The sequence below is a fragment of the Tachypleus tridentatus genome, chromosome 6 (assembly GCF_004210375.1).
Source record: "Tachypleus tridentatus isolate NWPU-2018 chromosome 6, ASM421037v1, whole genome shotgun sequence".
In the NCBI taxonomy this organism is placed as follows: Eukaryota; Metazoa; Arthropoda; class Merostomata; order Xiphosura; family Limulidae; genus Tachypleus; species Tachypleus tridentatus.
The window spans coordinates 17,625,190-17,646,511 of record NC_134830.1 but is presented as its reverse complement, the minus strand read 5'-3'; the positions used below and the strand labels follow the sequence as shown (position 1 = coordinate 17,646,511).

Genomic DNA, 21,322 nt, shown 5'->3' with positions numbered 1-21,322 from the left:
CTGCTGCAAAAAAGGAAGTGGGTAGCAATGCTAAATGTTTTTTTTTGTTTTTTTTCCTTATGGGAAGACATTTATTTGTCAGTGTTGGAAAAAATTAGTTTCAAACCCCAACAATCATATAGATAGATATTCAGCATACATAAATATTATTCTAATTGCATAGATACATTTCCAAGTCATGTTTTTGAATATTTTATTATGATATTATACATTGCATTATTTGTTTAAATAAAGTAAGAATTTGTCTTTGTTATTCATGTTCAAGTTAATGCTGTAGTAATGCAATCATTTTAGCAAAATCATAGCCTATATCTAACATGTCTTTGCCGTGGAAAATCCAATTAATGATTTAAATTACTGTGAAGATTGATTGATTGATATGTGTTGAAACCACTGTATAATGTTTTCCAGAATCAAATTTGACATTTACAAACTTATCCTGAAAAAACTGATGAAAAATACTATGATCATTTAATTCTCTCATTATGGGTAGGTCAAAGTGTGTGTGATGACCTATCAAAGAGTTACATTCAAAGTGTAATTAAACTACTTTATTTTCAATATATGTGAATAATTTTGGCATCAAAACATAGTGAATAAATCTAGTTTATATAAGTTTCATGTTAATTTTATAGAAAATGTTTTTTTTTTAATCTTTGAACTTCCCCAGTACAGGAATTTGTTCTTTAGGTGTACTTTCTTCTCTAATTTATTTACCATCCCTCTTTGAAGTATGTAATTTTATTGTGTATCACTTATTATAATATAAGGTATTACAGAAGGAAATCAAAATTTGTATAGCCTTCAGTCTTAGTTGTTTATGAAGTCATAATAGATCTGTCTGACATTTTATACTATATTATTTATAATTAATAGAAAACCAAGGTTTTAATATATCAAATGACATATTACATTAGGTATTTTCTGTGCAGATCATTGTCTATTTCACATTCAGTTTGAAAATTTTTTTTTCTTGGTATTCACATCAACAAGCTTAGCTTAATTTTTAAATGCTCTTATTCATACTTAAAAAGTCAGGTAAATTATGATAGTTGTAGGATATTGTTTGCTTTGTGTCTATTATTATTATTATGTATTCATAGATACATTATTTAAGTAAATAAAATTTTTTGGTGTACTTGTACCATTAGTATGAAAAGTAGGCTTATATTTCATCAATAGTTGACAGTGTATATTCTTTATTTATTATTTTAAAATTAACTAAAATGTGAATATTACAATTTTATTTGGTTTGATAAGGTAAGGTAAATAAAAGAATAATAACAGTTAAAATTCTTTATGAGGTATGCTTACAAGTAGTTTGTGAGTTATGTAATTCAATAAGGTAACAAGCTAGGCATTCATCATGTCATTTACAACTTCTGTGGCAGAATTATTAGTGAAGCACAGTTTAAAGGGCAGTAAAACAATAAAAATAAGTACAAGTAGATTCATACTGAATTTAAAGCAGTTTAGAATGTAACAAATATACTTTCATGTTACAGTTTGCAGTTATTTTAAAAAGAAAAAAGGGTAATTTAGATATTTGTATTTTTATGGGGGTTATAAAGTTGGTCAAATTGACTGAAAGGGTATAGAATTAGATTACAATAAATAACAGATAAAATTTAAATGTTTTATTGAAAGAAAAATATTTATAAGGTTTTAGAGATTATGTAAATACAATTTCACAATTTTAAAGAGAAGTATTTTTAATCTTAATATGAAAATCACTTTGCACTCAGAAGAATCAACATTTTGATTCCATATGTTCATGAACAAATTTTTATTTAAAATACTTAATTAACAAATCTAGTTTGTGTGTATAAAAGTTTTATAAGGTTTACTGAATGATCACTAAAGTTTGTGAAGATGCACAAAAAATATTAGAAGTTAATAGTGTGGAAACTCTGATCACTTTGGAGTCACAAAGTTGGTCAAATAGACCAAGCCTGTAGTGAGAGAGTTAATTTAAAATGAACAGAAATGGACATTTAATAATATTTTACTGTGTGTGAGGGATAACATCATATTTCCTCAAAAGGCTTTTTGTTTGCAATTTTTCTTTTATACAATTTTTAATTAAATTTGAAGGCACATAATTGAGAGGAAAAAGTTTGACAGTTTTCCACACAAAAACCAAAAAATATTGTATTAGCATATGACAGACGGGGTTAAACTGATGTTTCAGTATTATGCTACATGTATAACAAAGATGTTCAGAATGTTTATTTCACTATTTAGTTTAAAATATCTTAATTGCTAAAGTAATACTGCTTTGTCTTAATGACCTTAACTTTGTCTCCATTTTACCTCTTTCTGTCCCATGGTAGTGTTTATGTTTAGGTTTCTTTGTCAGTTGGATTTCATGACTTAGTAATTCAGATATTCATTCCCTAATACGTTTTGTACGTATGTCAGTCTATTTTTTATATTGTGGCCATTCCTTGCTTCCCAATACTTCCATGTTACATGAAGGTGGTCTGTTTCATCCCATAGTAAATCATTATCATTCAAACCTAAATTTATGTTTTTCATTGCTGCTCATTTCACCTGAGGTCTTAATGAGGAAAGAAGATATTTATCTTACTACTATAAAAGTTGAATGGAGATATCTATTTGTTTGAGTTTTCACAAAAGCATTCCCATTGATTAGACTTGTTTTATCATGGTTCACACCATTGTGTCTCAACATTGTCTTTACAGGGAGTCACTGATGAGGTACATATAGTGAGATGCCATTAACCCTCACTTGTGAAGGAAAATTGGATTCTTCATCAATGAGTATTTATAAACAAACTGCATGTTTTTCCAGGAAGTGAAACCCTGTGTATTATGCTTATTGAATTTAGCATTGTTTCAGGGCATGCTCCTTCATGGATATTGATGGTTTCCTAATTCACTTAGGTTGTCTAAGCCACCAAGTGGTACTGGGACCACCTTTATAGTCTTAGCTCTCCATTAAACTACAGAACAGTCTAAAGATGTAATGCTCACAACCAAATGCTCCAAATTTTACTTTATCAGCAGGACAATTTTTAAAGACTTGGTTGTGTCCAGAATTCTCAGAATGTTGGTGGCATACTTTCATTATTATATTTTTATCTAGTTTGTGTAATATTATTTAGTATTCAAGTTGTTTTATGTGCACTGATACAAGTGTATGAATTTTAAGAAGGAGGCCCGGCATGGCCAAGCTTGTTAAGGCATGCGACTCATAATTTGAGGGTCGTGGGTACACATCCCCGTCATGCCAAATATGCTAGCCCTTTAAGCCGTGGGGGCATTATAATGTGATGATCAATCCCACTATTTGTTGGTAAAAGATTAGCCCAAGAGTTGGCAATGGGTGGTTATGACTAGCTGCCTTCCCTCTAGCCTTACACTGCTAAATTAGAGATGGCTAGCGTAGATAGCTCTCGAGTAGCTTTGTGCGAAATTCCAAAACAAACAAACTTTAGGAAGGAATAATAATAGTACACTTATCGATACAGCGAAGCATTGTTATTCCTTTTTCAGTAATGTAAACACGAAAATGTATCTTACCAATATGCACTGCTGGCAAAAATCTTAAGGCCAATGAACATAAAAAATACACATTTTGCATTGTTAGACTCAACCACTCATTTGAGTAGAGTTTAAAAGATGAAAATAAAAAAAAGGAAAATAAAAATAAACTTTTTAGCATTTAATAAGGAAAATGTAAAAACTATGAAATCAGTCTAAATACTAGCTGGTCAAAAGTTTAAGACCATACCAAAAAAAGCCCTAAACAGGGTAGGAAATGCCCAACAAGAGGTCTCAGTAGTGAGTTGCACGGCCGTCATTACAAATAACTTCAAACATTTGCTTTGGCATGGCCAATATAAGCATTTGCAGAAGGCTGGCTGGAATCTTATTCCAAGTGTTGAAGATGGCTTCACAAAGATCATGCACTGTTTGGAATTGACATCCATTTCTATAGACTTCCCTTGCCATCCATCTTCAAACATTTTCAGTGTGGTTCAGTTCGGGGAACACTCTGGATGGTCCAAAAGAATCATGTTATTCGACATGAAAAAGTCCTTTATCCTGTGGGCATTGTGGATTGCAGCATTGTCCTGCAAGAAATATCCAGTCATTTCCACACCAAGCGAGGGCCTTCAGTCAATAAGGATGCTCTCTCCATTGTGCCAGTGAAGCCAGTCGCTGTTTGATGCCCCTTATAACCTGAAGCTCCATTATTCCCTGGAAGGAGAAAGCACCCCAGATCATGATGGAATCTCCTCCACTGTGTTGTGTAGAAAATGTGTCTGGTGGGATATCCTTATTGTGCGAGTAATGTTGGAAGCCATCTGGACCATCCAGGTTAAATTTTTTTTCATTAGAGAACAAAACCTTTATCCATTTTTCTATATCCCATGTTTGGTGCTTCTCAGCAGAGTTTAACTGAGCTATTTCATGATGTGGAAGGAGGTGTGGCCTTTGAAGACATTTACGGTTTTTAAAGCCTTTCTCTCGTGATGCCTTCTTATTATTCTTGAGCTACATTCTGCATTCGTAAGGGCCTTATACTGGTTCAATGTCAGCTGGTGTCTTGCCAGACAATCCGTTAAATCCTCCTGCTCAACAGCAATAGCATCTTGAGAGAGGCCATGCTTTTGCATCTCGACAATTATGTCATGCTCAAACTCTGTCAACTTTTTAGCCTTTGCCATGTTTGTACCCAATGTAACACAGGAGATGTCAGTGGGAGATGTTGACAACACTAATGCTTGAACACAAATGATTAAATTTCGTTACGTGTTTACCGATTAACGCTTTGTTTCAGTATGGTCTTAAACTTTTGACCAGCTAGAATTTAGGCTAATTTCATAGTGTTCACATTTTTCCTTTTAAATGCTAAAAACGTTTTTTATTTTTATCTTTTGAAGGTCTACTGAAATAAGTGGTTGAGTCTAACAATGAAAAATGCATATTTTTTCTTTATGTTCATTGGCCTTAAGATTTTTGCCAGCAATGTATCAATTAATTATATATGTAGTAACAGTTAACTGATGTATTTGTTAGATGGTTTTATATTTACTTTAATTTGAGTAAATGATATTGAGTAAAATAATTTAATGTGTCAGCCCCTGTGATTATTTTATGAATCTTGTATAATAGAAAAGTTTACTGTTTTTTCTTTGCATAATATATGGATCTTAGTAGAAGAAATCTAAGCTGGTTAAGGTATTGCTTCTATTACAGACAGAAATATTGTGAATAACAAGTTATTGTAGATTTAATACAATCTGATCATTAGAGAGATCAAGTCCTGTGTATTGTATGCATTGAATATAATTGATAGGTTTCATTTTTTTCAATTGTAATCATTAGTCTTTCAAACATTGAGATTCTATCTCTATCTAGTGGTTAAGTAGCAAAATAAATGTGATTGAATGGGCAGCAACTGCCTGCTGTAGAAACCAAAATATATAGGACAACATTTCAAAAGCCTTTTGCCTTTTGTTTACAGTTTCTGAAGACAAAAGATGGAACACTTTTAAATCATAACTTGCATTACCATAACAGGCATATTTGATCCATCCACCAAATTTAGAATACTCTGTCTAAACAATCTTTGAAAGTGGCAAAGTGTTTGGTATATGGACATTGGATTGAAGTTAAATTTAATTGTTACCCAACCCTAATAAAATCCATTATTTTTCCATCTTTACCTATGGTAAGTAGTGATGATATATTGTACATGGATATTTGAACCAGTGTACATGTGTATCTTAAGAAGTAATTGGGAGCATCTATTACTTATATAGATGAATATTTTAAACTACTTAAGAGTTTGAGAATAAGAGTTTCATTATGAATTGACTTTAAGTGCCAAGAGCAAGAATTAGAGCAATGACTTGTTAAGATATTTAGCTCGTTGTCCATCTGGAGATGAGTATTATTTTACTTCTGTTTAACTTTTAGTACATTGTGAATTGATATGTATAATTTTAATAATGTTATATTATTAACAGGGGCTTTGAACAAATGGAAGTAACCTGTAATCCAAATGTTAGAGACAAAAACAATATTTGGAATGTTGAAGATAACATTTTTCCACTGTGTAAGTATTTTTAAGTCTGAAAAAACCTTTTTTTAATCTATTAATGTGATTTTTTTGTTTAAATGTAAGCCATTAATTAATTACTAATTTATTGTGTATTTTTTAAATACAAAATTGAATTAAACTACAGATGATGGAATTTATTATGAGTATCACGTTAATTCAGTGATTAACAAGTTTGGCTTTAGGTTTTTTACTTTTGGTTAAATTCTTTTCTTTCACAGTTACAATTATTATCATGATAAATACAATTAAGCCCTTAATTTTTTATATGTTTTGCCTAATAATTATTACCAGGCCTTATAAAATTTCAGTTTTCTTAATTTTGTGGTTAATAATATGGTTTGAATTAGTTTTCTAGCCCAAGAGACATAAATGTTACCAGCTGCCATTACTGTCCAATGGATAAATTGGGACATGTGGCTGAACTCTGACAGTGCCTGTTTGGGCTTGAGGAGTTAAATAAGATCTCTCATGAAATGTAAAAAAATCTTCTCTAATTATTATTTTACTTTTTCTGGAAGGAATGTTTTTAATTTTTACACTGACTCATTTGAATTTATTGAATATATTCTTCATTTCAGAAACATTATTGACTTTTGTCTTTCATTTCAGTACCCAATGTCAGTTTTGAAGTATATGCACCAAGCTTTCTTGAAAGGTTTTTTGAATCTCATGCTGTGATGTTTCAGGTTTGTGATTGGTGATAACAGAAATTTTTATATGTTCATTAGTTGGTAAAATATTATTATTCAGGAATACTTAGACATAGTTGCATTTCAAAATAATACATGAAAAAAAAGAAACATCTTAATTTATGTCGTTAGATTTATTATATAAAATAAATAGATATTTGGTGTTGTGGTAGTTGTATTTTCTAATCAGCTGCTGTAAAAATAGACAGTATGCATTTAATACGAAGACAGGGTGAAGAGTTTGTCCTGCTCTGTCAATTAACTCTCTGTACACAGGTTTGACCATTTTAACTAACTGTGTGACCAACATATAAAATAAAATACTGTACAGTATTCACTCCAGATGTAGTTAGTATATCTTCGTGAAATTTGGCAAGCTTTCAGTAAATGTTTCAAGGCTATTGTACCCAACAAATAATTTTTTTTAGTAAAGATTTTTGGAGTCTTCACTGGATTAGTCTGAATGAAAGTTTATTTTCATGATAAGTATAAAAATAATTATTTTTAGCTTACATTTTCATATTTTATTTGAATAGCTTTAAGTATCCCCAAAACGAATATCAAAAGTTATTTTTTTTTGTAAAACTGTGTACTGTATCCCTTATTTTCCCTACTCTAACACTAAATTAAGTGATTATGTCAATGTGCAGTGAAATGGGAGAGTATGAAATTAAATCAAAATTTGCTTTTCCTAGAATAACTATAAAGTGTAATAGACAGTTACAATTGTTTATCCTAAGAACTTTGGGCCCCTTATTCTTTCCACAATTGCTTTCATTTATTTTTCTTGTTATTTGAACCATGTGTAACTAAAGTAACAAAACCAAAGCCACCTGAGAAGAACTTGGGGTAAACAAAGTATCAGGTTGTATCACACAACATAAAATCACGTATGTTGCATGTATTCATCAAGAACCGAATAAGAAAATTGTTTTTTATTTAAATTTTCGTAACTTGTCTTATCTGACCTAATATGTTCTAAATTTTTACATGCTAGTTATATTTGTTCAAAATATATAACAATAAATAAAAATATACATAAAAAATAACTTTTTCTTCTACATAGCTTAGCTATAGAGATACTCGAGGGTGTACTGTGTTAAGACTTTTTTGTTTTTTTCTTGCACACTGTTGGTTGTCTGCAAAGTAACTCATAATTTTCAGACACGCAGTTTAGAATACAAAAAGTATATCAGACACTAGAATAGAATTTTCATCTTGTTGCAACTTTCTTCTTTCATTGGGTAGATACTCTTAAATTGGAGAGTTCAGTCCAAGTCGTGATAACAAATTAGTTCCTAAAAGTTTCTGCTTGCTGCTTTCACTTGTAGGTGTAAGTTTACAGATCACACTCAAATGGAAATACTTTGCTATCTGTACTGCAAATAACATTAAACTTGTACAGTTTCCTGACTAATCAATTGAAGAACTGAATATATGCAATGACTAAAGTTGACAAAAAGTACCCTGTATTAAAGCTAGGTATATTCCTGAATGACTGGCACTAAAAAAAGAAATTAAGATTCATGCATCTTTGACTTACCCCTTGGTGTAGATTCCTGTATGGGGTGAGGGGACCTCCCAGGGAAAATTCTGTTCTTTCAGTTTATCTCCTCTGGGATCTAAACATCCATTCAAGTATTTGCCGTGTGTGGCGACCTGTGAACGGGAGGAGAGGATCCTGGTAGTTGAGGGGTCCAACCCTAACACATCACTTTGGCCTTGAATTCCCATAGACAGCTGGTCCACTTGGGCTAGGGTCAACCAAGTATCAGTGTTGGATATTTTCAACAGGTGTTGTGGACATTGTATCTGGTGCTGGTGTTTGGGTATAGTGCTCACGAAACCCTGGCATTGCTGCAGTGTCCTTGTTTGACATTGTAGTGCATCCCCTCTTAGGGCTACTTGGTGGGTGGAGTCAGGGGGCACCGAAGTTTCCTTTCTTTATTATGAATACTCCAATTAAAAATCTTAATAAAATAGTGAAAAAACAGTCCATAGGTAAACGACCACATCATGAAGATTCTGAGCAGCAATCTTCAACATCTGTAACACCTGTTGTACCTCATTTTCTTATTCTACATTCTTTTCAGACAAACCTTTAGGGCAAATTTCTCCTTTTTTTTTTCAGAAGGGACGACAGGGACTTGCTGGCTCTCCAAAATCAGTAAAGAAGCTTTGATCTGGTGACATATTGGTGGAAACATTCATATCTCAACACATTGAACTTCTCTTGTATTCAAAGACAATTGGGGATATAACTATTGTAGTTATACCTCATGCTACTTTTAATTCATCACAAGGAGTTATTGTTGAGAGTGATTTGATGAGTATCCCCAAGTCAGAGATTCTCGCTGGTTTCTCCACTCAAGGAGTTTCTGCAGTGAGGTGTATCTCCACTTGCAAAGATGGAATTATGATGCCAAATAACATCCTCATTTTGACATTTACATCACCACGTCCACCTGCCACCATCAAGGCAGGTTATAGTAATTGTAGAGTATAGCCATACATTCCAAACTCTCTCCGATCTTTCGGTGTCAGCAGTTTGGTCACTCAAAGACGTTATGTCGTGGTTCCTTTGACGTGTGCTCGTTGCAGTGGCAAGGACCTTGATGCCTATGAGTGTGAAATGGACCCTCATTGCATCAGTTGCAATGGCTCTCACTTATTTTACTTTTTTTCTTGCCCTAAATGGTTGGAAGAAAAAGAGGTGCAGTGTTTGAAAACGATTCATGACATTACATATCTTAAGGCTCAAAAGTTGCTGTCCACCACTTCATCTTGAATGTATGCTGCTGCATTTCATTCCACTACTACAGTGGGAGTGTAGACAGATCTCTCTGTGCCTCCAAAAGAATCGTTCTCAAAACAAATGAAAAGTCTTTTGACTTTCATGGTTAAAAAAGTTCATGAATCAACTTCAACACCCTCCTCTGTCCCTTACATACATTCCAACAAACCCAAGATCCACTTCCTTTGGTTCCAGGTAGAGGTATTTCCTCAGGTACATCTTCTTCTCTCACCCCAAGATGCAAAACGATCATTTGTTTATGTGCTTATTCACTGGAATCCTCTTCTAACAGCAAAGACCTGCCCATTCGACCCAGGGCAGGAAACATGGAGGTTGATAGACCTCCCTCAAATAAAGACAGTAAAGAAAAAAGACGTGGTCGTAAACAGAAGGGTTCTCCAGCCACTTTGCCTACCCATCATTGAAAATGGCCACCTTGATACAATGGAACTGTCAAGGTTTATGTTTTAATCTGGATGATATCAAAACACTGATTGCTTTCTACCATCCTGTATGTCTTTCCTTACAAGAAACATTTCTAAAACCTGTTGATACAGTCACCATTCGGCAGTTTTCTCTGTACAGAAATGACAGGCTGTGTGATGGACGAGTACATGGAGGGTTGGCACTATTGGTTAATCAGTATGTGCCCACTCTGTCTTTGCCACTGAACACACCCATGGAGGCCATAGCCATTCATGTTTCCTTGGGTTGTACCATTACTGTTCTCTCTACCAGTTAGACCTTGATGCTCTCATTGAACAGTTGCCATCTCCATTTTTTAATCTTTGGAAACTTTAATGGACATCATCCCCTCTGGGGAAGTACTGATATTGTTGGGAGAGGTCACTCCGTTGAGCATATGCTCTCTGATCACAACCTTTTTCTTTTCAATACTGGTTCTTCAACTTATTTTCATGCACGTAGTCATTTCTTTACTGTATTGATCTCTCAGTTTGCTCCCCTTCACTATTCTCTCATTTTTCATGGAGGGTTGACAGTAATCTATGAAGCAGTGATCATTTTCCTCTAATTTTCAGAGAGACTGGCCATGGTTGATGTCACCCGACCTGTATGCCCCAGTGGAGCTGGATCAAGCAAACTGGCCTTCTTTCACTGCTCTCGCAGAACTTGATCCTGCCATCATCTGTGAGCCATTAATAGATGACTGTGTGGCAGCAGTAATTGACTGTATTATACAAGCAGCTGCTCAATGTATTCCTAAAACTCGACACATTTTCCATGATATCCTCGTCTGTGGTGGAATTCTGGGATACTTTCCATAGATATCCCACACTCTCGAACAGCACTGCTTTCCAGCAGGCCCGAGAGCATGCTTGGTTTGTAAAACATCAAAGCCAGAAGGAATCTTGGATTAAGTTCACAACCAGTTCCAAAGTCATATGGCACAAGATTTAAAAGGTTAGTGGGCAGTATAATTCTGTTCCCCTCTCAATCTTGCTCTTTGATGGCCAGGAAGTAGCTGATACCCGAAGCATTGCCGATACTCTAGATGAAAGCTTTTGCTGGGTGTCTAGCACTTTTGCTTCTTGCTCCTCCTTCTTAGCCATCAAGACTCAGGCAGAGCAATTTTCTCTTTCCTATCGAGCTGATTGTATCTATCACTATAATCTTCCTTTCACACTCGTGGAACTCAAACTGGCCTTTCATCAGTCTGGCAGTACATCAGTTGGACCTGATGATGTACACTATGAAATGCTGCACCATCTATCTGCTACTTCTCTTGCTATTCTTCTGATTGTTTTTAACCAGATCTGGCATTAGAATGTTTTTCCTGATGCCTAGCACCAGACTATTGTCCTACCTTTCTCTAACCCTGGCAAGGATTCCAAGATTCCTTCAAACTACTGTCCAATTGCATTGATGAGCTGTCTCTGTAAGACCTTAGAGAGGATGGTTAATGCTTGTCTTGTTTACTGAAGTGGACCACAGCAAATGGCTTTAACTTTTCTCTTTCTAAAACTGTTTGCAGGCACTTATGCTGCCAATGGGGTATTCACCCTGATCCTGAACTCCATATTGGTGAAGTCGTGTGCTGCCTGTGGTTCCTGAGACAAAGTTCTTGGGGCTTATCTTTGACTGTAAGCTGACCTTTATACCACACATCAAGCAGCTGCAGGTCAAATGTACAAGAGCACAAAACATTCTCTATGTCCTCTCTTCCACCACATGGGGAGCAGATCAATATATCGTGCTTTTATTTGATTAAAACTCGACTATGGATCACTGGTCTATGGCTCTGCCAGAACATCAGCCTTAAAGATGCTAGACACTATTCATCATCAAGGACTTCTGCTCTGCACTGGGGCTTTCCACACTTCCCCAGTTCAGAACTTATATATAGAGTCTCATGAATCTTCTTTGTACCTCCTCTGTTTGCAACTCTCTTTACTGTATGTTTTGAAACTTCATTCCTTACCAAAGCATCCTTCCTGGGGTTGTGTTTTCCTTCCTTGGTGGGCCATACTTTTTCAGAACAGACGACCTGCCATTGCTCCTTTTGGCCTTTGTATCCAGGCACAGTTGGATAAATTGGGTCTCTCCTTGGATGACATTGCTGTATCCACTAGTCAGCCTATCCTGCCATGGCTTATTACAGTCCCCAAATGAGACCTATCTTTAAATCATTTGAGGAAAGCAGATATTCCCAATTGGAAATACTGTCTGTTATTTGTTGAACATCTTTTGAATCATCCTTTCACTCCTATATATATAGATGGTTCGAAATCAGGTAACTGTGTGGGCCCTGCCATGGTTTGTTGTGGTTTGGTGGTTGTGCACAGAATCTCTTCTACAGCTTCTGTGTTTATTGCTGAACTGTATACCATTTCTATTGCCCTGGATTACAAAAGCTAAGCAGTACTCAAATTGTACTATTTATAGTGGCTCGTTTAGTTTTCTACTGGTCCTGGAATCACTTCACATTAACTCATACCCTGTTCTCGCCAATATTCAAAACAGACTGGGCCATTTCTTTTTAACATCTACTTCTATTCAGTTTTTCTGGATATCAATTTATGTTGGTATTTGTGGGAACAAGCTCGCTGACACAGCAGCTAAATCTATCTGCATGGCACTATCACTGCTGTGCCTGTTCCATACATGGACTATGGTCATTTATTCAAGGCTGGGCTCCGTGCCAGCTGGAAGTCAACTTGGAGTAAGCAATGTGATGGCAAGCTTTTCCAAATAAAACCCTATATTGGAATTTGGCTGTCTTGCTCCCGTAAGGATCAGAAAGAGAAAGTTGTTCTAACTAGACTATGCATTAGTCACAGTTTTTTAAGTCATCATTTTCTTTTATCTGGAACTGATGCACCAATGTGTAGTCTGTGTAACACTCAGGTCACAATAAGCCACATTTTACTTTCTTGCTATTGTTATGACTCTCAATGACGGCACCATTTTAAACATGTTCTGTCCTAAGGTTTGTCCATGAAGTTAGACACTGTCATTGGTGATGGTGACACTGTCCACCTTGGAAATGTTTTTAGTTTTTTAAAGGCCACTCATCTCTTTAGTGCTATTTAAGTTTTTAATTTATACATTAGACCTTTTTTTAAATGTGATTCCCTCTTAAGAATCACAGTCCATCTAGTTTGATTTTAAATTAGAAAATGGCTGTAACATCAAATAACTTGAAACTAGGACTGGAAAGGCCAACTTCAGGTGACTAACACTGCACTTTGAACTACCCATTAGTCATTCTGGCAAGTCATTATTAAAATTTTGCTTCAAGTCTTTTAAAACTTTTATTTCTTTACTTTTTGAAAATGGCCATAACACCAAATAAGTTGGAACCAGGACTGGAAAGTCCAACTTCAGGTGACTGACAGTGGTTTTTGTACTTAACTGTTAGTCTTTCTGGTGAGTTATGATAATTACAATTATGCTACAGAAAGTCTTTTACAACTTGTATTACTGTAGTTTTTCTCTTAACGTTGTAGACTAGATGTAAACATTGGTTTTATGCTATTTATGTTTTGTTTTTTCACTTTGTTTTGTTTTGTTTTATTTTAATTTTCTTTTATGAATTTCACTAAATTTACTTTAATTTTAACTTTTTACCAGATGTTTGGCACAGATAGCCTAGCTGCTTTGTACCATGAAACACCAAATCAACCAACCAACCAATCTTTGATTTACTGCAAGCTTATTAATTGACTGGCCCACTCGTATTTATATCTGATGTCTTAAATCTGAGATATTTGTTAGATTTACGTGTCACAATCTAGATCATTCCAGGCATACTTTTATAAATATACTTATGTACCCTCTGACTAACATCTAAATAGAAACATATAAATACAGGGGTGAACTTCTGCCAAAACTCATAGGTACTGAATACCAGAAGCTATTTTTTTTAAAGACAGTACTAGTACTAGAACCAAGTAGGAAGTTGCATTTTAGTGACCTACAAGTATACCATTACAAGGAATGATGTAATTCTGTTTGTTAACTGTAATATATGAAATGCTTGATAATAAAAGACACGTATAAAAATTGAAAATTTTTGTGGTTAATGAACTAAATTTTTGTCTCACGAAGTTAATATTGGAATTTATTTTAGTGTGTCAAATTTCTGATATAAATTAAATGGTTTAACAGAAATATATAAAGCAGATATTTTTGTTTGAAAAAAAGTTTAAACATTATAACAAGAAAGTTTCTTACTTCTTTTTAAAACAGTGATCTTCACATCTCTTTCAACAGGGTAATTCTGGTTTAAAACCTAAAGAAGGAGAAGTAACTTCAAGACCATGGCAGTGGCCTATCAACTTTAGGGTAGGTATACACAGTGTGTGGCTTAGAAATATTGTATTCTTTTATATCTGTAATTAGTTTGTTTTTATTTGAAGTTAGTGTTAGACTGTTCATTTTAAATTGGCTAATATATGTACTTAAAACAGAAGTGTAAAGGTAAAATAAATAAAAAATGAAAACATGAGATTTTTATTTGAATATAAAATTTGTTAAAATTTAGAAATGTTTACATAATGTGAAGGTTTTTTGTGATGATTGAGCCCTATATTTTATTTCAGTTTTATAAAACACATTGGATTTATATTTCTGTATGCCAAGGGTAGAATAAACTTTTAAGTTAAACAGTATTCTACACGTTATATTAAAAAGATGTTTTAGTATGTAATATTCATTTATTTAACATGCTTAGTGAAGTTTCTGTGAACCATGATATAAATTATCTATTCAATTGAAGGAAATGTTTGTTATGTAATGAAAATGAAAACAACCTAGCAAATAAGCAGTAAGAGACGATTTGTTTATTGTAAAAAATAATGTTTTAAATCGATGTTTTCTTCTTAAATTGTTAAACTGGAATAATGCAAAAAATATGTATCTTGTTGTTTAAAATATCACATTTCTTAAAATGTTAGGCTTTTGAAATAGTTTTGTAAAATAGCCATGATATTAAAACACTTCTAAATTTAGGGTCAGTTTTTCTCTGGACACCAATATCGTATCTACTTGTTGGGCAACCCCATTATTTGGTGGGGAAACTTGGTGCTGATGGGTGTCTATCTTGTGGCTCAAGGTATCATAGCTTTGAGGCATCAGCGAGGGTGTCTAGCATCTTCGAAAGTTGAAGGTAACTTTAACAAACCTGAAATATATATTTTTATTTAATATATACATACAATGAATATTGTATGCCCAAGATGTTTGCATGGTTAATTAAAGTTGCTCATAGAATTATTTATTGTGTACAAAAATAAGTATTAGTTTTGCATAATATACACAGTAAATGAAAATGTTTTATCTGTTCTATTCTTTATAACCTAAATAAAAGGTTAATGGAACTTGTGATAGTATACATAATATTAAATTTTGAGCATTTCTGCTTTTAATGATACAGGAAACTAATTGCATAAATCTGTGTTTATAAAGATATATCATTATTGTATTTTTGTCTAATTTTCTTTTTTTTAAACCATATATATATATTTTACCTGCAGTAGGCTAGTTGTAATTGGTCTAATGTGTAATGAAAAAGGTCACTAAAAAGGGTTATTTTTAGAGCAAAATTAATAGCTCTTGTACATTACTACTGTGATGAAGGTATACACATACACCTATTGAAGTATTTTGTTTAATATTAGAAGCATGCATCAGTCTATATTTAAACTAGGTTATCTGTAAATGATTTTTTTCCCCCCAACAGTGATGATGCTTAATCTGATGTATCTTAATCATTGGTTTTTCACTTGCAATGAGAGTGTAACTTTTGTGTTTATTATTTCAAAATAGGAGTTCTTATAGGGTAACATGGAATATAAGAAATTAATGCATTAGTTGCTCTTTCAATCTGCAGACATCAACTCCTCCATGAGCCATGCCAGTAAGTGGTTGTTTCTTGCATGGTCACTACATTATTTTCCATTTTATGGAATGGGCAGGATATTGTATTTTCATCACTATTTTCCAGCCTTACTTTTCAGCTGTATGCTTTCTGGTAAGTTCTTATTACTTTTAATACCTTAAAATAGAGTTCATTTTCAGTTCTACAGAACTTGTGGTTCATTCTGAAAGATACTAAACTTTAGCTTATACTGTTGCTTCTGATTCAAGTCTAAAATGTTTTGGTTTTATTTTAAAACACACCCCAACTGTGATGTGTGAAGCATTTCACAGTTGTTCATATTGTAATTTTCTTATTTTCAAGAATTTAAAAATAAAAAATCTTTTTGACTGTAGTTGAAATAAGCATCACCATATCAACTTCTGATATGTGATCATTTTCCCCTGATGCTGATGTGTGACAATTTACATAAACAATTATTTGAAAGCAAGCGAAAAAAATACAAATTAATAAGAGTAACTTGCAGTGTTATACACTGCATACTGTAGTAACTGTTGCAGTCCTTTAGACTGGCAATGCATCAGATGTGCAGAGATAAAATAGGTATATAAAATAAACTGTTATATAGTAGTGAACTGACAGTCAGTTATTTTTAAAACAGGTTAAGTAATTTGAATACCAGGAAAAGTTACAACATAAACTACTGTATAAATGGTATTATGTAAAACCAATAGATGTAATTAAACATTCCTTTTCTTAAGTTTTGTAACTCGTGTTTTGGATTATGCCTTTATCAGGGGTCTAAGAATTTCACAAGTTACCAAACTGATTTTAAATAACAAAATACAGCTACAACAATATAATGGAAAAGTGTACCTGATACAAGTATGGTCAAACAGTTTTGAGTCCCTTAATTATAGAAGTAGATAAAATTAATAATAAAATATTAAAGGGGTCGGGTATTGTACCTATTAATGTGATAATGTTGGATTTTTAGTTCTCTGGAGGTCCAGTAATTTTCTAACTCTATGTGGATGACAAATTTCTTTTTCTGAATCATGAAACTTCAGTTGTGTTGCCATGGAGATTAATTTGTGTAAATGAATCTATTAAGTAAATTAGACAAATTCAAAATTAAATTATCAAATACATTGTTAATTTGTATTTCTACTCTTTTTATAATATTGTAGATGGAAAAGATATAGATAAGCCAAAATCAAGAAACATTAAAATCTACATTTCAAGTGCAGAATCTTTCATTTACATGTAATTTTTTTGTCCATACATTCACTTCCACTGCCTGTATGATACTACTGTTACTAGTTGTTGCTGTGTGTAAAACTTGTGGCTGAAATTTACAAGATAATAAGAGGTAGCTTGCTCTCAGAATAATGAGTATATGTTACAATAAAATTAAATTTGAGACTAACCTAGCACTTATAGGACTTGAATTATTTTGCAGGTTATAAATTAATGTAAAAATTATGTCAGTTTTTAAAATAACAAATGTGTTTGAAAGAACACTTAGGTGAAGTCACAAGGAAAACAGGTGGAAAGCAAATATCTTTATTATTGTCACCTTGTACAATAATTATTATTTAGACTTATGAACATAAAATTAATAAACAATACCAAGTAATAAATATTTCACTATGATCAGAAACACAACTATGCATTGTATTATTTCACATCTAGGGTACATTTAAAGAAAATGTTGAGTGTTGCATTTACACTGACCAGGAATGATCTTTACTTAATTTCTTTTAGTCTACATTCAGAAGGAAGGAATGATGAGCAAGTTAAATTTCTCTGAATAAGTAGTCTGCTCAGTTGATTGTGTATCTTTGTTTACATACTTTAAATAATATATAAAGTAAATTGCCAAGACTACTACACACTTTTCCAGATCAGTAACTTAATGTGTAGCAAGTTTTTTATCAACACTAAGTTAGAGCACTAGTGCACATTTTCAACCTAAGAGCTAGATCAAAAAGTCCCAGTTAATTTAGAGGCTTGACTGTCTCTAATTCAGAGTTGTTGACCAATTGGCAACACCTGCTTCGTACAGTTGGTATTCACAGTTAGAGCAGCATGTCATTATTCATGATTTGGACCTTATCGTTCATATCTTTTCAGCAAATTAAACATTTAGAAGTGTAATTTCGGTTATTTTTTAGTGAGATATAACTTTCATTTTTAACAGGAGTAATACTGGACTACTTGTTGAGTGTAATTCCATATGCACTACCATGGAATCTTGGAGTTTCCTTCTATCATTGGTTGCTTGGTACTGTATTAGCTGGCTTAGCATACAGGTATTTACAACTCTATACACGTTTTAGGAAAATGCTTTGTATCATTAACCTGTTATAAGATTTCCTAGCCACTAGTAAGGTTAATGTATATTAAAATCTCTTATCTATATGACATTTGTGTCTAGCAGCCTTTCTTCACATCATAATTAACAAATACACACTTATTTCCAACATATGCTGTTTTGTAATATTTTTTTTTTCATTTTAGCTTTTATTTATTCAGTCCTTTGAGCTATGGGATGGAAGGACCACCAAGTTCTAGTCCAAACAGTACAATGTATGGATTAAGATGGCTGGAATCATGGGAGTTTTAAATTCAAATGTTGTCAGAGAACCACTATTATGGTTTAAAGCTAACTCAAGTGCTAAAATTTTTCCCTCATTTTGTTAAGGAATAAATTTTATTTTTTAAGAGAAAGTGATGTAAAAGATCTTAAACTTCTGTATTTCATTTTTATTGCCTTTTTTTTTTTTTTTTACAATACACAGTTTCTGTGCTGTCCATTAGAAGTTCTAACAAAAAGTTGACATTAGTACAAAACATGATAACATTCCAAGATGTATTTTACCTTTTGGAGATGGAAATAAAGAATTTTTTTACATAACTTGATTTGCTGGAAAAAAGTTATTTAACTAAACCTGAACTACACTATTTATATACACAAATATAACACAGGCACTTTAGAGAAAGCTGATGGGTTATAGGTTACAGAAGTTTACTTCATACAAGCATCAGAATAAAAAGTGGTGGCTGGTTTAAATATTTTCTTATTAATTACTATTCTAGGCACAGTTAAAGAAATGCACAAAGATACAGTTTTCTGCAACATGAAATAGATGCTTCTTTTTAGACTAAGCAATAAAAAGCTTTGTCAACATTGTGGACTTACATATAGGTAATAACTATCACTTATAAATGTCTGAAGATACATAGGTTTATAGTGGGTTCATAATCAATTAAGATGGAAACCCTTTTCTCTAGTTGCGGCCAGAAGACGTTCTCGCATTATCTCTTCAGAGGAATAGTCTGGAAGTTTCAAGTAGTGTGCACATGTGTTCACTGAAGGATAACTTCCATCAGAGGCATCAACTTTACGCACCACAGTCAGTCGTGGGTGGAGATTTGCAAGACCACCAGGAGGCAAGGAGGAACAACCAGTGGCAAATTGCAAGAAAGCTTTTCTTTCCTCACCTGACATATTTACTAGAACATTGACAAGTTGCTGAAAACCAGGACTGTCAGGAAAAACAGAATATTAGAAGTGTTACATCAGAGGGAAACTCTCACTATTCTTACAAATTAATATACATCTCTAAGAGATACTTTCTCAACAATTTTTACTCATGTTAGTTACAGCTGTAAAGCCTATCTACACCACATACCTTTCCCTTGTATAACCAAGTTTTGGTTCTGTGTAAGCTAGGATATCTTCACGTGTCCAAGATGGATTCTGTTCCCCACACAGCATTAAACATACCTCCTCAGGAGTGAAAGCCCCCAGTTTTTCCATAGGGAATACCCTGTTGAATCCAGCTATAATTCATGGAATAATACTCAAGTTAACTAATACTTCATAGAGTTTCTAAAGATACATAATGTATGTTGACTACATCTTTGCACTAACCCATTATCATGTTATACTGCATAGCTATATTATCTAAAAAGAATTATTCTAAATTACAACTTTTAACATTCTACATTCAAGTTTTCAAACTCATGTTGGAGGACAGATGAAAATACGATAAACTGTTATATCTTCAAAGTGAATTATCCAAATATTTGTCTTATATCATCCTTGTATAATGTACAGAAACAATTTCAATGATTATTACTTTTTTAACTATATTAAATCATTTTGCAACTCGAATGAACACCTGTTGTGATGACAGATCCTCAATTAAAACAAGGTGATGCAAATAAAACCAAAATTTATGCAGATGACTTGGAAAAAATATTAGATTTTAGTACATTTTGCATATGTTATTTACATTTCATTTGAAATTTAGAGGTATTACACTTCAAAAGGGTACCTCAGGGTGGTCTGCTAGGCTGCTAAAACATTACTGTTACCTATTTGGTATAAGATCTAATGTAAAAAAACTTATACAGTTAAATCTACAGCTCAGTAATGACTTCCTTTATGGTGTCAGTTAACTCTCTTATTATGGGATTGGTCGATTTGACTGAGCAAGTGACCTCTCTATTCGTTTAGTCTTTTTAGATTTAATACTTCAAACTTTCAATATAATGTATATATATCTTCACAAAATTTGGCAATTAAGTTAATACTACAAGTCTTTCACATACAAACAATCACAGTCTAAATGAAGTACTTTTAATCAAATAATCCAAAAATATATTGAGTATTTGTTTTAAATAGTACATATGCAAGGTAATTTTCATGTTAAAAATATTTTTCCTTATCTTAAAAATCTCAAATTTCCCTTCTGTAACCCCTCTGTGATCACTGAAAAAACCTAAATGCATTTCAAACTTTAAGGAAGGGAAAATAACAGGTAGACTCCCCTGAAAATGGAATTATCCAATTTGATTGACCTCATAATCACATATACAAATATTAAAATGCATCTAAGTTACCACTTTTTTCTTTCTAGAATTATTTTAAAATCTAACAAAACTACATACAAACTTAGAGCTATTTAAGATAAACCTAACAGTATATAACTATTTATGACTACATTTTTTTATTGCCATTTGAACTGTTTGGCTACTATCTGCACCATTATAAGTTGTCACTTTAAATTAAATTACCCATGAAAAACTACAAGCTGCTCATATGCATGCCTTATGAAACATTTTTAATTATATTATTTTACTTAATCTAATCTTATTTAACCTAAAAAAATCTATTTTTACATTTTAGTTACTTTTATAATTATACATAAAAAAGACAAAATAAAATTAATCTTTGTTCGCTCCTCTACATAGTTTTTCTCTACCCATATCAGTTATTTTTACATATATTTTTTTCTCTACAAGTAGGTTTTCTCGTCATCACAGAAAATTAATCTTTCTTCTTGCTCTCAATTGTCGAAGAGAGTTTACACTAATTTTTTATACTAAGC

At 32.9% G+C, this 21,322-nt stretch overlaps 2 protein-coding genes across 12 annotated transcripts in view; one reads left to right on the top strand and one right to left on the bottom strand.

Annotated features, from left to right (window-relative positions):
- tw (Protein O-mannosyl-transferase 2) overlaps positions 1-18,840 on the top strand; it is a 78,017-nt gene extending 59,177 nt beyond the window's left edge. For 10 of the 11 annotated variants that reach the window (XM_076503528.1, XM_076503529.1, XM_076503527.1 and 7 more), the window contains exons 15-21: positions 6,003-6,091; positions 6,707-6,783; positions 14,315-14,386; positions 15,053-15,209; positions 15,933-16,073; positions 18,124-18,235; positions 18,444-18,840. In XM_076503528.1, coding sequence (XP_076359643.1) covers positions 6,003-6,091; positions 6,707-6,783; positions 14,315-14,386; positions 15,053-15,209; positions 15,933-16,073; positions 18,124-18,235; positions 18,444-18,549 — 754 coding nt within the window. In that variant the 3' untranslated portion in view covers positions 18,550-18,840. The remainder of the gene's footprint in view (positions 1-6,002; positions 6,092-6,706; positions 6,784-14,314; positions 14,387-15,052; positions 15,210-15,932; positions 16,074-18,123; positions 18,236-18,443) is intronic. The other variant, XM_076503532.1, reaches the window with a different exon arrangement.
- Ufd4 (ubiquitin fusion-degradation 4-like) overlaps positions 17,472-21,322 on the bottom strand; it is a 129,368-nt gene continuing 125,517 nt past the window's right edge. Inside the window, 2 exon segments of the mRNA XM_076503519.1 lie at positions 17,472-19,471; positions 19,619-19,769. Of these exon segments, the coding sequence (XP_076359634.1) occupies positions 19,189-19,471; positions 19,619-19,769 (434 nt within the window). The 3' untranslated portion in view covers positions 17,472-19,188.